The sequence below is a fragment of the Diabrotica virgifera genome, chromosome 4 (genome assembly GCF_917563875.1).
Source record: "Diabrotica virgifera virgifera chromosome 4, PGI_DIABVI_V3a".
In the NCBI taxonomy this organism is placed as follows: domain Eukaryota; kingdom Metazoa; phylum Arthropoda; class Insecta; order Coleoptera; family Chrysomelidae; genus Diabrotica; species Diabrotica virgifera.
In genome coordinates this window covers 61,147,783-61,163,918 of record NC_065446.1, presented here as the reverse complement: position 1 = coordinate 61,163,918, position 16,136 = coordinate 61,147,783, and the positions used below count along the sequence as shown (strand labels likewise).

Below are 16,136 nucleotides of genomic sequence, written 5' to 3'. Positions count from 1 at the left end.
TATTTAATCAGAAGTAATCCAGATAACTAATTAAGAAATATTCAATTTGATGAAGTTGACGATTGTCTTGCTCAGCAAGGATTTAAAATATCTGGATATTTAGGTCCCCAAGACCTTTCTTTTTGGCCATACGCTATCTTTAAGGTAAGCTTTGTTTTTTTTAACACCTGATTCGTTGTCTAAAGGGAAACCTTTAGTAATTTTAAATTATACCTTTTGCTCTGCTTGCATGCTGATGTATCTATTCATTTCAGGCCAGCAATTTTTCTTTCTCTCCAATTCATTTTGATGTTGTGAGTTTTTTTTGAAACACCCTTGTCCAGGGTCGATATATTATATAACCTGTATAACTGTGAAGTATCCAAGTATGTAAATGCCGTACGACATCGTCCACGTGTATAACATCGACAAAAGAAAACATAAGGTAGGATTAAACCAATACTTCTCTTAAAAGAACGTTATTTTGCCTGTCTAAGGGTCGATTCCCACTATACCTCCCGTTTACTTTCCATAACCATTCCATACACCTCCCATTAAAATTCTATTCTCACTATACGTTCCGTTTACTTCCCATACACGTTCCATACACCTTCCATTAATTTAACCGCCATTCTCACTAGACGTCGAGTTTACTTTCCCCATGTAATATTCCACACATTTTGTACCGGTTTGGTAACATTTTACCCTAAATTTTTGATTCGAATACACGTGTTTTTTCCGGCTTGATGAAATATATGTGGTCTGAAGAAAATTTAATAATAGAAATGTAAAATATACATGCGGACCAATGTAAAAAAAGGTTATTTCACATTTGTTTTCTTACCGGCGCGCCGCGGCGTGAGAAATACAAAATAAGATTTACTATTTTATTTGGGCATAAGCCACAATTCGAGTTTGAAATCAAGTTTACTTGACGTTTCGACTTTCACTTCGGAAATCGTTATCAATATAAAAAACATTCATAAATTAAAAATTTAACTTTGTTTCTGGTGAAGCAACGCAGTTGGAACGAGCAGATAATATATAATTGTGTCACCGGAAAGCGAAAAAGGTAACGCACAACTTGGAAGAACCTATAGATTTCTATCTTCGTTTGTGGTGAAGCAACGCAGTTGTAACAAGCATATATTATAATTGAGTCACCAGAAAGCGAAAAAGTAACGCACAACTTGGAGGAGCCTATAGTTTTCTAACTTTGCTTGTGGTGAAGCAACGGAGTTGGAATAAGCAGATATATTATAATTGGCTCACAAGAAAGCGAAAAAGGTAACGCACAACTTGGAGGAGCCCATAGTTTTCTAACTTCGCTTGTGGTGAAGCAACGGAGTTGGAACAAGCAGATATATTATAATTGGGTCACCAGAAAGAGAAAAAGGTAACGCACAACTTGGAAGAGCCCATAGTTTTCGAACTTCACTTGTGGTGAAGCAACGGAGTTGGAACAAGCAGATATATTATAATTGGGTCACCAGAAAGCGAAAAAGGTAATGCACAACTTGGAGGAGCCTATAGTTTTCTAACTTCGCTTGTGGTGAAGCAACTGAGTTGGAACAAGCAGATATATTATAATTGGGTCACCAAAAAGCGAAAAAGGTAACGCACAACTTGGAAGAGCCTATAGTTTTCTAACTTTGCTTGTGGTGAAGCAACGGAGTTTAAACAAGCAGATATATTATAATTGTGTCACCGGAAAGAGAAAAAGGTAACGCACAACTTGGAAGAGCCTATAGTTTTCTAACTTCACTTGTGGTGAAGCAACGGAGTTGAAACAAGCAAATATATTATAATTGGGTCACCGGAAAGCGAAAAAGGTAACGCACAACTTGGAAAAAGCTATAGTTTTCTAACTTCGTTTCTGGTGAAGCAACGCAGTTTAAACAAGCAGATATATTGTAATTGTGTCACCGGAAAGCAAGAAAGGTAACGCACAACTTGGAAGAACCTATAGTTTTCTAACTTCGCTTCTGGTGAAGCAACGGAGTTGCCACAAGCAGATATATTATAATTATTGTGTCACCAGAAAGCGAAAAAGGTAACGCACAACTTGGAAGAACCTATGAACAAGCAGACATATTATAATTGTGTCACCGGAAAGCGAAGAAGGTAGTCCCTGAAATGTTCAGGACTATATATCCCAGGATGTATAAACGAATGGAGACTAAATAGAAGAAAAAATAATGGAACAACCACATAGCAGAATAGAGAGACACGTGTGGTCAAAATAGCAAGAAATAAATCACCAATCGATAGAAGTATCGGCCGAACAAGCAAAAAATGGAGTGACAATTTTCCGTAGAGGTTATCAATCCGCCGATGAACCAGCGGAATTGCTTAAGAAGATATTGGATGAAGAAAATATTTTAATTCCTTGGCAACAGCCGCCCAAAATATTGCCGTCTTTAAATGTATTATCACTGTATTTTTTATTTTCAAAATTAAAAAGTCATGTCAAACAAGTTCTATAAATTTTTTATTGTCCAAATTTTTCTCACTATGTATTCCCCCTATCCATAACCGCTATGTATTCCCCCAATCCATACTCTACCGGACAAGTCACACCTTGTCGTAGAAAAAAATACGTGACTGAACCGCGAGGTAATAGCAATATTCACACTATCCATAGGGTATCCGAGACGTCGCCGAAAAATATGTGGCCGGTATTGAACGCAAAGATTCGGGAATGGTAGGTAAACGTAACGGAAAGTGGGCATATACTATATGATTTGTATTTAATAATATTTTATGGAAACGGAATGCCATGCGTATTGAAAGTAAACGGGAGGTATAGTGAGAATCGACCCTAAGCCACCACACCATACAGCAGTCTGACAAATATCTCGGTTTTGTATTTTTTTCTTGCAAATAGTACCTAAATATAATATTACATAGTTTTAAGAATTATAATATGGGTGTACGCTGAAAAGAATATTCTTAGAGGCAAATATAAACTTTAGTTGAGCTTTTTACCTTTTCCTTTTGGTTTTTTTCTATATTTTCAATTAAGATTAATATGAATTTTTTTAGTTTTGGTTAATAAGAATAAATAGTTTGTGAATACTCCGATTTTTTTGATTTCTTATTATTATTTTTTTTGTTTGGTAGAAAATAAAACTAGTTATTTACCTTCGCATACCTTCAATAAAAACCGGTAACATGGGCGAAGAGTAACATTTGGCGCTCCAACGTAAAATTTTTTGTTATTATTTATTTTATAAAGCATTGAGTATTATTACATATTATTATTTAACAGATATAAAGATATACACTGCTGTACATAACTATTATTAGGCATAAAATTTCTGATTTTTGATATGGCATAGTGGCATAATAGTAATTATTGTTAGGTACATATTTCACAGATATTTTGATACACACTGCTGTACATAAATATTATTAGGCATAAAATTTTTGATTTTTGATATGGCATAGTGGCTTAATATTAATTATTATTACATATTACACAGATATTTTGATATACACTGCTGTACACAAATATTATTAGGCACAATATTTTTGATTTTTGTGCTTTGTGGACACTTTCTTGATTTCTTGCAAATAAATAGTTAATTTTATTCCTTTATTTCCAATATACAGGGTGGCTCAAAATTATTGCACCTCATAAAATATATATTGCATAGTATTTTATCGGTTTTAGTGTTCGGATTTAACCCAATAGTTGTGTATTGACTTACTACTAGCTCGCATAACTTAAAGTAGTAGTTGAAGTTATTTTTTTTTGTTTTTTGTAAGCTCGCATAACTTAAAGTAGTAGTTGAAGTTATTTTTTGTTTGTTTTTTGTAACATTGGGTAAGGGTTGCGTGTTGCCATTTCACGCAAAAATATTTAAGAATAGAATATTATAATATATTGTTGAGATTTTTTTTTTGTCTTTACTTTATACTTCATCTCTTATTTTATCATATTTTTTTATCTCTAACCGAGATAGGGTTTTATTTTATTCTTTTTCGGTTTACTTAATATGGAGGTTAATAGACTTTTGGGTGATGAACTCAGATATGAGTTATCAATAAGAAGTTTACCAATTGATGCAAATGTACACACGAAAAGGGCTACGTTGAGAGAAGCTCTTAAAGCAGAAAGAGAGGGACAAAGAGATTCTCCTAAGGTGGTTAATATAGACCCATCTTTTGAGTTTTCGTTGTGCTCAGGGAAACTTAGCGATCTGGAAGAAGGTATAGAACATTTTAATGAACAGAACAGAACTAATGAATTTAAAAGAATTAGTTCCCGTCTAACACATGTTAAACTTAGACTTAACAGACTTCAATGCAACGAAAAACAGGAAGCTCAAAGGAATCAACTATTAGATTGGCACAAACGGTTACTATTAGAAGTCAACAGGATTTATGAGAGCTTTGGGAAAGATAATCAAGTAGAGCACATCTCACTTTTGGATACTTCAGTTCCATTATTGCCTGAAATTGTTCATTCCGGGTCTCATGAATGTGGTTTGGTAAACTCAGAATCATTAGCTGAAGAGCATCCTATTGAAGCTGCGCTGTTTGGAGCTACTAACAGTTCACCAACTGCAGGCAATAGAGTTTCATTCTTAAGGCAGGTTTTTGAAGAAAATCAACATGATAGCACGATACAACCACAAGTACATTCTCAAAGATGTTCTAGTTCTCTGAGGGTTTCAAGCAGAATATCAGATGGGAATCAAGAGTATATGTCCAGTGCTATAAACAGACCACTTAATTCAAGTAGAGAAATGAATTCTTCTGAAAATCACAAGAGGCATACGGAACCACAAACTGATACAAGATAATCAAGGCACAATTTTAATAATGGAAGTAGTGCAACAGTACCTACAAGGGAGATTGATAATACTTTAGCTCGACATTTTAATCTGGAAACACCTTCATCTAACTTCAACAGTAAAATAATGGATTCGCTAGATTTCTTAAAGCATGATGTTCAGAACGTTGATATAAGTAGATGGAGATTACAATATGATGGAATCTCGAGCGTTACTAGTTTTCTAGAAAGAGTGGAGGAACTCAGAGTTTCAAGAGGAGTATCTAAAGAGAGACTACTTCGTTCGGCTCCAGAACTTTTTACCAAAGACGCCTTACTCTGGTACAGAATGGGAAATTTTACATCGTGGGATAATCTGGTCCAGGAACTTAGGTCTGCTTTCCAGCCCCATGACTATGAGAATTCCTTATGGGAGGAAATCCGAAGAAGAACACAGGGCTCACAGGAACGAGTTATAAACTATATTTCAGTCATGGAAAATCTATTCAAGAAACTATTGATCCCCCCTAACGAAGAAGAAAGACTGAATATCATTCGTAGGAATATGCTTCCTTATATTCAGCAGGGCTTGGCTTTAACAAAAATTAGCAACATCAGTGATCTTTGTTCATTAGCCAAGGCTATGGAAGCAATGGAAACAAGGATTCGACAATTTTGCCCTCCTCCTTCAAGCACCAGACTTTTGGTAGAACCTGAATTAGCTTATAGAAAGCCGTCAACTCCTATTTTTACGAGTCCGGTTACAACACCTGTGTTTACAGAAGAAGTTGCAAATAGCGATAAATCTGAACATTTGAATAAGGGTACATGTTTTAATTGTGGATCTGAGGGACACAAGTTTAAAAATTGTAACCAGCCTAAGAAGTTCTTCTGTTATAAATGTGGATGCAACAATGTGACAACGAAAAACTGTCCCAGATGTTCAAAAAAACGCAGCTTCTCTCCCTCGGTAAGTCGGACGAGTGGAGTGGAATGTAAATCAACTCCGACAACTGATAATACAGCGTTCCTTGAATACATTTTAGCTCATGCTGAAGGTGATCAACGACCATACTTGAGTGTCTCAATTCTTGGAAAGGATATACTTGGATTATTGGATAGTGGAGCATCACGAACCATTCTTGGAAAATCTGGTTGGGATGTGTTTAAAGACATTTGCCCAGTAAATGAAGATAACAAGAAATCATGTATAGTTGCTTCAGGTGATTCATGTGAAAGTATAGGATCTATTACTGTACCAGTACGGTTAAGAGATCGGGTTCGTGTTTTGAATATTCTAGTTATCCCATCCCTTGTTTCTTCGCTTATTTTAGGTATTGACTTTTGGTCAGCTATGGGGATAGTCCCAGACCTTTTTAAGGGAGAATGGTTTCTTAACCGTGAAGAAGAGTTAAATAGTGTATTAATTTCTGGAATCCAGGACTTTGATTCATTAAATAAAGAACAATGTGATCAATTACAAAAGATTGTAGATAAAGCGTTTTTAGGAATGACATCTCAAGAGACAGGATGTATAAAGGGCGTGGAGCATGTGATACATACCAATTCACCACCCATTAAACAAAGGTACTACCCATTGTCACCAGCTCTACAAAAGGTAGTTAATACCGAACTGGACCAAATGTTAGAAAAAGGCATAGTAGAACCTTCAACCTCACCGTGGTCGTCGCCCATAGTCATGGTACAAAAGAATGACAAATGGAGATTTTGTGTTAACTATAGAAAGTTAAATGCGGTAAGCGTTCCGGATGCATATCCAATTCCTTATGTGTCATCTATTCTAGATAAACTTCGAGATGCACGATATTTAACTACCTTGGATGTCAAATCAGCATATTGGCAAATAAATGTAGCTATGGAATCTAGACCTTTAACTGCTTTCACAGTGCCTAATAGAGGTTTATTTCAGTTTCGTCGTATGCCTTTTGGGCTACATTCAGCTCCTGCTACATGGCAGCGTGCAATTGACAATATTTTAGGTCCCGAATTAGACAGTTATATTTTTGTATATCTTGATGATATAATTATTTGTACATCAACGTTTGAGCAGCATTTAAAAGTTTTAGAGACAGTATTTCAGCGTTTAACCGACGCTGGTGTTACTCTTAATAGGGAGAAGTGTTTAATATGTCGTTCAGAATTGAAGTATTTAGGCTACGTAGTAAATAAATCTGGATTACTTGTCGATCCAGAAAAGGTAGAAGCAATACTGGGAATACCGACACCGAGAACTGTTCAGGATGTTCGTCGGATTGTAGGTATGGCATCATGGTATAGGAGATTTATTCCATCATTTAGTACTGTTGTCTCACCGCTTACTCAACTTACTCGAAAAAATGTACAATTCGTTTGGAATAAGACATGCGAGGACGCCCTGAATAAGGTTAAAGAATATTTAGTTTCGGCACCCATTTTGGCGTGTCCTGATTTTTCTTTACCATTTATAGTAGAGACAGATGCAAGTGACTATGGATTGGGGGCTGTTCTTTCTCAAAAACATGGAGATGAAGAACACGTTATAGCTTACTTGAGTCGATCACTGACAAAAACCGAAAGGAAATATTCTACTACAGAGAAAGAATGTCTCGCCGTTCTATTTGCTGTAGAGAAACTAAGACCATACTTAGAAGCTACTAAATTTGTAGTTATTACAGACCATTTTAGTTTAAAGTGGTTGTTTTCCATTAAAGACCCCATAGGCAGAATTGCTCGTTGGGCTCTGCGTTTGCAGGCATATGACTTTGAAGTCATACACCGGAAAGGAAAAGATCATCTAGTGCCTGACGCACTATCTCGTGCAGTTCCTTGCATAAATGCTTTGGATGTAGACTGTTCTACTTCTACACAGGTCAGTCTAGACCGATGGTACTTGGGTATGATTTCCAAGGTCAACAAATTTCCTAGAAACTATCCACTTTGGAGGATAGAGGGAGGAAAACTTTTGAAGAATATAAAACCGCGATACCCTGAACTAGCTTTATCAGAGTGGGTAACGGTTGTTCCAAGGGAACAAAGACTAAACCTTATAAGAGATCATCATGATCCTCCAACGTATGGACACCTTGGCGTTTCAAAAACATTTGGAAGACTTAGTCAAAAATATTATTGGCCAAAGATGCGATCAGATATAGGACGCTATATAAAGAACTGTACAACATGTCAACGGATAAAACCAGAACAGCAACGTCCTAGAGGTCAATTGTTATCTCAGCAGCCGACTGCCACTCATCCATGGACTCTCATCAGTATAGACTTAGTTGGACCTTTACCTAGGACCACTTCAGGATTTTCGTATATTTTCACCGTGTTAGATTGCTTTTCTAAATTTATTTTAGCTTTCCCAATTAGAGCAGCGACATCAGCCAACATAGTTAAGTTGCTAGAAAATGAGGTGCTTCTAGTCTATGGTGTACCAGAGAGAATTTTGTAGGATAATGGAGCACAATTTCGTGGCCATACATTCCAACAACTTGTCTCAAACTATGGTATTGAATTAAAGTTTACAGCACTATACCATCCACAAGCTAATCCCGTGGAAAGAGTTCATAGAGTAATAAAAACTATGTTGACGGCCTATGTCTCTCAAAATCAAAGACACTGGGATCTTCTTTTGCCAAAGATTACATGTGCCTTGCGATGTTCGGTTCATGAAGTCACCGGAGTCTCACCGAACCTTATTAATTTTGGTAGGGAAATCAATCTGAATGGCAATAGAAATAGACATGAGTCTGAACAAGGTCAGTATAATATCGGAACAAGGAAGGAATCTCTGGATAAACTGTTTTCTGATGTTCGGAAGAAACTTAAGTCAGCGTATGAAAAAAGTAAAGTTCCATATAACCTGCGAAGAAGGACAGAAAGATATAAAGTAGGGGACATGGTTTGGAGAAGAAATTTCGTTCAGTCTGATGCTACAAGATATTTCAGCGCAAAATTGGCCCAAAAGTTTGTAGGACCATTTAGTATTAAGAAAGTGGTCTCCCCATGGAGTTATGAACTTGTTGATGAAAATGGCTCTCATGCAGGAACCTGGAATGCAAAAGATTTGAAACCGGTTACTCAGGACAGTGAGGTTAAGGACATTAAGTCTAAACCTCCTGATGTGGAAGTATAGAGTTACAATGTGTTGAAAATTTTATTGTAAGATTTTGTTATCTTTACAAGTTTTTGTTTTATTTTTTTTGGTTTGTTTTTTTTTATTTTTGTTTTATTTTTATTTTGTTTTGTACCGTTAGGACTTATAAGTTTCTTTGAAACTTTTTGCAAGTAAGGGTGGGGTTGTTACGGGTTAAAAGTCGCTAAGCAACTAGAAACGATTCTTATAAATAAGATTGTCATAATTTTTGCTTTATTGTCACAAGTACTGGCCTAAACAATTATAAAAATCAGGCTTCTATATTGTCTTGAACATTAGCGGCTATCAAGCCATTTTTAAGTCCGAAATCATATAGAAAATCAGGCATGAAGTAGGCTTTAGGTATACATTGCTACCTGTCTAGTAAGGGTCATCTCTTTGTCTTTACCTGTCTAGTGTCATATCTTGCTCACTTTTGATTTACACTTCATGAGGACAAGTTAGTATTGTCCTATGAAACTCCTTGAGGATATTTAATCAGAAGTAATCCAGATAACTAATTAAGAAATATTCAATTTGATGAAGTTGACGATTGTCTTGCTCAGCAAGGATTTAAAATATCTGGATATTTAGGTCCCCAAGACCTTTCTTTTTGGCCATACGCTATCTTTAAGGTAAGCTTTGTTTTTTTTAACACCTGATTCGTTGTCTAAAGGGAAACCTTTAGTAATTTTAAATTATACCTTTTGCTCTGCTTGCATGCTGATGTATCTATTCATTTCAGGCCAGCAATTTTTCTTTCTCTCCAATTCATTTTGATGTTGTGAGTTTTTTTTGAAACACCCTTGTCCAGGGTCGATATATTATATAACCTGTATAACTGTGAAGTATCCAAGTATGTAAATGCCGTACGACATCGTCCACGTGTATAACATCGACAAAAGAAAACATAAGGTAGGATTAAACCAATACTTCTCTTAAAAGAACGTTGTTTTGCCTGTCTAAGCCACCACACCATACAGCAGTCTGACAAATATCTCGGTTTTGTATTTTTTTTCTTGTAAATAGTACCTAAATATAATATTACATAGTTTTAAGAATTATAATATGGGTGTACGCTGAAAAGAATATTCTTAGAGGCAAATATAAACTTTAGTTGAGCTTTTTACCTTTTCCTTTTGGTTTTTTTCTATATTTTCAATTAAGATTAATATGAATTTTTTTAGTTTTGGTTAATAAGAATAAATAGTTTGTGAATTCTCCGATTTTTTTGATTTCTTATTATTATTTTTTTTGTTTGGTAGAAAATAAAACTAGTTATTTACCTTCGCATACCTTCAATAAAAACCGGTAACATCGGCGAAGAGTAACACCGTATCTTACCTTCATTTATCCACGGTTCTTGAATAAGCACCATATCAATGTTTTTCTCAGCTACTTCCTGGCACAAAAGTGCCGAAGCTGTTTTTTTGTGCTGCAAATTGATCTGTATGATCTTAATTTTGCAGTTTATTCATTTTTGGGGTCTCTAACAGGCCCTCTTGTAATTTCTTCCACCTGCATAGATTCCCCTTCGGCCTCCTGCAGTTCGGAAGTAATCGTTGCAGGTTTTGGTTCCCCAATTTTCCCAGCCTGTCTTGCTTTACCCTCTTCCAACGGTATAGTACTTGCTCGCTGTAGAAGGTAATAAGGCTTCCATTGAAGCCTTTCGAGCTGTGCCTCTGACTCCTTATCAATTCGGAGACTCACATGCCGTCCTCCGTCAGTTGCTGGTTTGGAACTCAGAATTGCCCAACGACTGGTCCTTAGTTCAGGATTTTGTTTTTCAATTCGTGCCAGTGGCACTTTCAGATCCTCATTTTTAGTCTCTGGAAGGTACATCAGTACACGCTTCGATTTTGGGAGTTCCTCAGCCTTAACGACCTTCCACTCCGTATTTTCTTCCAAGAAATCCTTTGTGATCTTAAAGGACTCCTCGTCAGCACATATCAACCCATAGTATCCATCCATGAGCCGATTACATTCGTAACGAGGTGCGCAAGGAACGTCATCGATAAGTTTAATTAGGGCCTCTTTTATTGCCCCAACGTCTTTTTCCGTTACAGATATGTCTGGGTATTCTTTGGGAATTATTGCCGTCTTTATTCCCGTAAGAGCTGCTTTGTAGTTGCTGCTGAGCTTTTTGAAAGAGGCAGCAGCAGTTCTGCTCTTTTGTGTTAATTTTTCCTCAGGAGTGCTTCTATCAGACACAGTCCGCTTGACAGCTTGTGTGATTTCGGCATTTCCAGGAGTTTTATTTTGAGGTCTAGGAGGTAATTTGACCTTAGAAGTGTCAATTCCCTGTTCTCTCATTTTCCGAAGCTTTCTTCTCTGTGCCCCAGATATTTTTGGCCGAGAAACCTCATCCTCAGCATCTTTTAAAAGAGTGCGCATTGCGTCCTCAGTATTTTTATTACCCGATGTGATGGGATTATTTTCTTCCAGATTCTGCCGAACAGTCTCAGTGGAAGTTTGATTGTTTGTTGGGTTCTCCTGCGAGACCCCTAGGGTTAAATCTTTTAAATTTTTGCATGGTTCCATATTGAAAGGGGGTGTGGCCTGGTTCCCCCAGTCGACCGTTTGAGACAGTTCAATTTAGACACACAACTGCCATGCAGGCCTGGGCACGGTACAATTACACCTTTACCTTGTGTGTTGGGGGTGTAGGTTTAGTGGGAAAAAGGATGAAGGAGGGATAGCATTTTCTGGTTGTACTCGGAGTGTAGGATAGATACAGCTGGTAGATAATATCGGGTCGGTTGACTATATATTGGCGATGTGAACAGTGCCGTAGAATGGAGATGTGGCAGTGAAGACCAGAGGGTCTTCTACTTAAATTTACGCCAGGGGAGTGGTAAAACCAGACATGGGTGGGTTAACTTAGGGCGGGCTACTTCTTGGTCGCTGAAGCAGTTCATACATTCCTAGTCTCTCGAGTACCTAGGAAAGATTCCCAGATACTCCAGAGAGCTAAGTTGTGACAGGAACCGGTCTAGCGAGGTTGTTTCACATCCTTTCATACTTACCATACATTAGGCCTTGACCGTTTATAGGGGGTGCCTTCTTTCATCGGAGAGCTCCTTATTAGGGAGATCCCATGCATTCGTACACACATACTTGATCCACTTCCTGCGCCAGACTACGGCCCTATCTGAACAGTCAGCTTAAGCCCCCGAACCAACGTCAAGGTCGTGAAGCCCCTATCGGAGGTATGGAGACTTGGTAATAATATAAAAATTTATGTATGATTTACATTTTTAGGTATAGTTTGAACCATATTAAAAAGAAGCCATATCTCGATAAAAGATGCCTTCTCGAAAAAATACAAAGAGGCAAATAAGTTTTAAAAACACTGTGTTTAACTAATGGCAGCGCAGTAATATTTTAATTGGAACGTACACAAACATTTGGGAGGTTTAAAAGAACAAAACTCCCATAAAATTTTTATGTAAACATATTAAAAAATAAGCCTTAACTTGATAAAAACTGCCTTATCGAAAAAATACTAAGAGGCAAAAAAGTTTTAAGAATATTGAGTTTAACTAATGGTACCACAATAATAATTTAATTGAGACGTACACAAAAGTTTGGGGGGTTTAAGAGAACAAAACCCCCATAAAATTTTTATGGGGTGCACAAATTTCACTATAATTTTTCTTTAAGATGTTCCTGGCATAAGAATGCCACATGTCCACTTTCAATAAAAATTTCTAATAGTTTTCGATATAGTCGAAAAAATCGGTTTTCATTTTGTAACTTTAAAGGGTTGTAACTTTTTTTATATGCACATTTGTACTAAGGTAAGTTAGGTTCATTCTACCTATTTTCTGTCCTAGAATATGTGATTTAATTTATGACCTGTATTTTGTTACACCCTGTATATTGAGACAATTATTATGTCACCAGGAAATGATAAAGTTACACTAATTACTTTTATTAAACATAGTATATTGGTTTATATTCTATACAACTATTATTTGTAATCGTTAACAATAAAGCAAAAACAGTATTGCTTTAGTTTCTAAATCTACTGCGTATATGTATAATATTATTACTAATGATAGATAATATACAGTGTAATAGGAATTTCCTCTAATCCCATATTATAATGTATCAATAACACACAAAAAGATTAAAAATTGATCTTATCGCCTGAAATTCGTAACAAATATTCTTCTCAAGGGATTAGTAAAAGTTTAGATAGGAATGCAAATTTTGTTCGCTTTTTTAAAGGTATATATATAAAAGTAAGTTTCTACGATCCAGTTGTTTACTAACACTACTATTTCAGATAGTTACCTAACAAAAATCAGTATTATGAAAGTTACCGGTACTTTGGTGATACTTAGCGTTTATTTTGTGTTAAGTAGTAAGTAAATTTCGACAATAATATTTTTTAAACAGTAAAATTTCTTTCGATTCATAGTTTTTAATTTGGAACAACTATTTATAATAAAAACTTTCGATATTGTGAAATATAGAGGTATTCTACTCTTGAGCGAAATTCATATATTTGGACACACCTCGTATGAAAAAGATAAAATTTGATATCTCATGGTTGCATCTTAGGTTTTATATCCTGCAGAGAATTTTATTTTATGAAGAATAACTTTTTTCGAAAAATTGATATTATAAAAGATTCCAAAATGGGTTCCAAATGACGCAGACATACTGTATAAGAGCCCAGAAAATTGATTAATTTGTATAAAGATTTTATTGATATGTTTTGGTTTTGTATTACATTTTTTATCTTCAAGAAAAAAGTTGAATTGCGAGAATGGGTTTCTGAGATACAACCGCTCATAATTGATTGTCATATATGTCAATAGTTATAAACAATAGGATGGTAATATTCAAACCGTTATTATTGTTTTATTTCGGTACTCTTTCTCGATACAAATTTTCATATCTTCAAGAGACTCCTAACATATATTATATTATATCTAATAATAAAAACGATCCTTATTACGCGTGAAAAATACCAACAATATCAAAAAAAAACAAGGGTAAAGAAAATAGAAGTTCAAAAACCGTATACGTACATAGAGCAATTTTTTTCATTTTTTTTAATGCACAGTAACTCGAGTAGGGCCACCTAACTAACTTATTACTAAATGCCAAAGATACTTTAGTTTTGTTGTAGTATGTATATTAATTTATTAATAACAAAATAAAACTACATATTTTTCCGATGCTGTGGTCTTTTTTTTTGAAAAATTTGCCACACATGTACCTTCTAGCGTTTCAAATGCAAATATTATCATTTGAAAGCTATATAATTATTTAAACAATCTTTGCTTAAACAAATTAAAAATTTGTATAATAATTTATCTTTTACCGGACGGCGGCGGACTGAACGATTTCAGCGGGTCTGATTTCGCCCCAGAACAATATCGCACCTCCGCTCAAATTGTTTTGCAACTCAAAAAAAAAAATAGGTTTTATTGCACAAGGAGCTTAATAAAACTACAAAATCTTATCTCAAAAAGTGTTACGTTTATAGTTCAAGTAGTTATCGTTAGATGACACTAAAGTCATTATATAATTAACCAAAATCAACAGTGCACCGAATATAAATAGTGTCACATATCGACTTGTGTAAGGCATTTTTCCATCTAAGATGTGTATAAAGCGTCGTTTGTCGAGTTAAGACAGTATATATGTGATTACTTTATTCAAATCAATCTGCATATTACGTGTTCAAGAAAAGTGACACATTTATCACTTACAGTAGAACCTCGATTATCCGTCTCTCCATTAACCGTCACCTCTATTAACCGTCAGGGTCCGTACATAAGTTTTATTGCCTACATAAGCAAAAATTGAGTCATCAATTCATTTTGTTTGAGCATTGCGATAAGTCAAACGAATCGTTAATTTGTGATAAGGAGGAAAACGGCTATCGATTGCTGACCCATGATCGATGAAATGGCAACAGAGGCGGATGAAACAGATTGAGAAGCTGACACAGACTTGGAATTTACGTAAAGAAACTAGACAAGCTGCATCACAAATGCAACAATTCATCGAGTGGTATTCTCGAGTAAGTACTCGAAATGAAGAAACCAATAAAGTAGATTGTAAGATCTTACGCCGATTAAGAAATTTAGTCATTGCAAAATGTGAAGCAACAGTAAAACAAACAAAGATTTCCATTGGATTTTATCCAAATTGATTAGACTGTACAAACACAAATACCTCTTATATTTTTTAACAAAACATAATATGGAGCTTCGCTAAACTCAGACACAACTGGCTAGTGATTTTAGTAAGTAATTTTGCCAATTTGGTAAAATTGGCAAAAAAAATAATTACTAAATAGTTAATAATTACTAAATAATTAGTAATTTTGCCAATCTTGACAAAATTGGCAAAAACAAAAAAAATTACGTACTAAAATCACTAGCCAGTTGTGTCTGAGTTTAGCGAACCGACATACAAATAAAATTTGAGAGTTGTACTATGAATTTTTATTTTTTTTTACTAATGTTCTGTTAACCGTCTTTTCGATTATCCGTCATACCCTTGGTCCGGTGCCCTGACGGATAATCGAGGTTCCACTGTATTTATCTTTTTTGCAGTATTTTTTGTTTAATGTTGTTACTTGTATTCAAAGTTACTTACATCATTAAAAAGTATAAGTCTGTTAAACAGATAATAATAATATTATATTCTGTACTACAAGAGCCACTTTAGAAAAATAGTATTCCGTAAATTTTTCGTTATTTTATGTGCATATTGTCACAACTCAAAGAAAATATTTTTTTTTTTAAATATTTTTAGCAGAATTGATACACTATTTTGTAGAGCTTCAAAAACCGTTGTAACTGACTAAAATAGTTATTGTACTAATTTTAATAGTTTTTGAATTATACCCGGAAAAGTTCTAGCACAAATTTTAAATGTCGTTTACTCGATACTTTGCTTTTTTGACTTATGACTGTTTGAGTGGAGGTACGATATGTCATCTGTGTTTATATTTTCGTGATCAAATTTATTTATACTAAAAATTTACCATTATCATGTTTTTCGTTATAATCGTAAAAGTATAATTGCACACACAGGACAGATTAATAAATAATAAATCACGCAATTTATCTTGATACTTGAATATTATTATATTTATCTATTAAGTTTACGTCAAGATTAAATAAACACAGTTAAATCATCACAATTAATACCAAACGCAAAAAACGAGTGATAGTGATCATGTAAGTAATTTCAACGAAACAGATAAAAAGA

General features: G+C 35.0%; 1 protein-coding gene across 9 annotated transcripts in view; it reads left to right on the top strand.

Moving 5' to 3' along the window:
- LOC114338015 (probable chitinase 10) overlaps nucleotides 1–16,136 on the top strand; it is a 172,932-nt gene that overhangs the window by 94,742 nt on the left and 62,054 nt on the right. For 4 of the 9 annotated variants that reach the window (XM_050649146.1, XM_050649147.1, XM_050649140.1 and 1 more), the window contains exon 1: nucleotides 13,124–13,263. The exons of the other annotated variants lie outside the window; for them this stretch is intronic. In XM_050649146.1, the coding sequence (XP_050505103.1) occupies nucleotides 13,212–13,263 (52 nt within the window). In that variant the 5' untranslated portion in view covers nucleotides 13,124–13,211. Of the gene's footprint in view, nucleotides 1–13,123; nucleotides 13,264–16,136 lie in introns of those variants that run through there. 9 annotated transcript variants of the gene reach the window in all.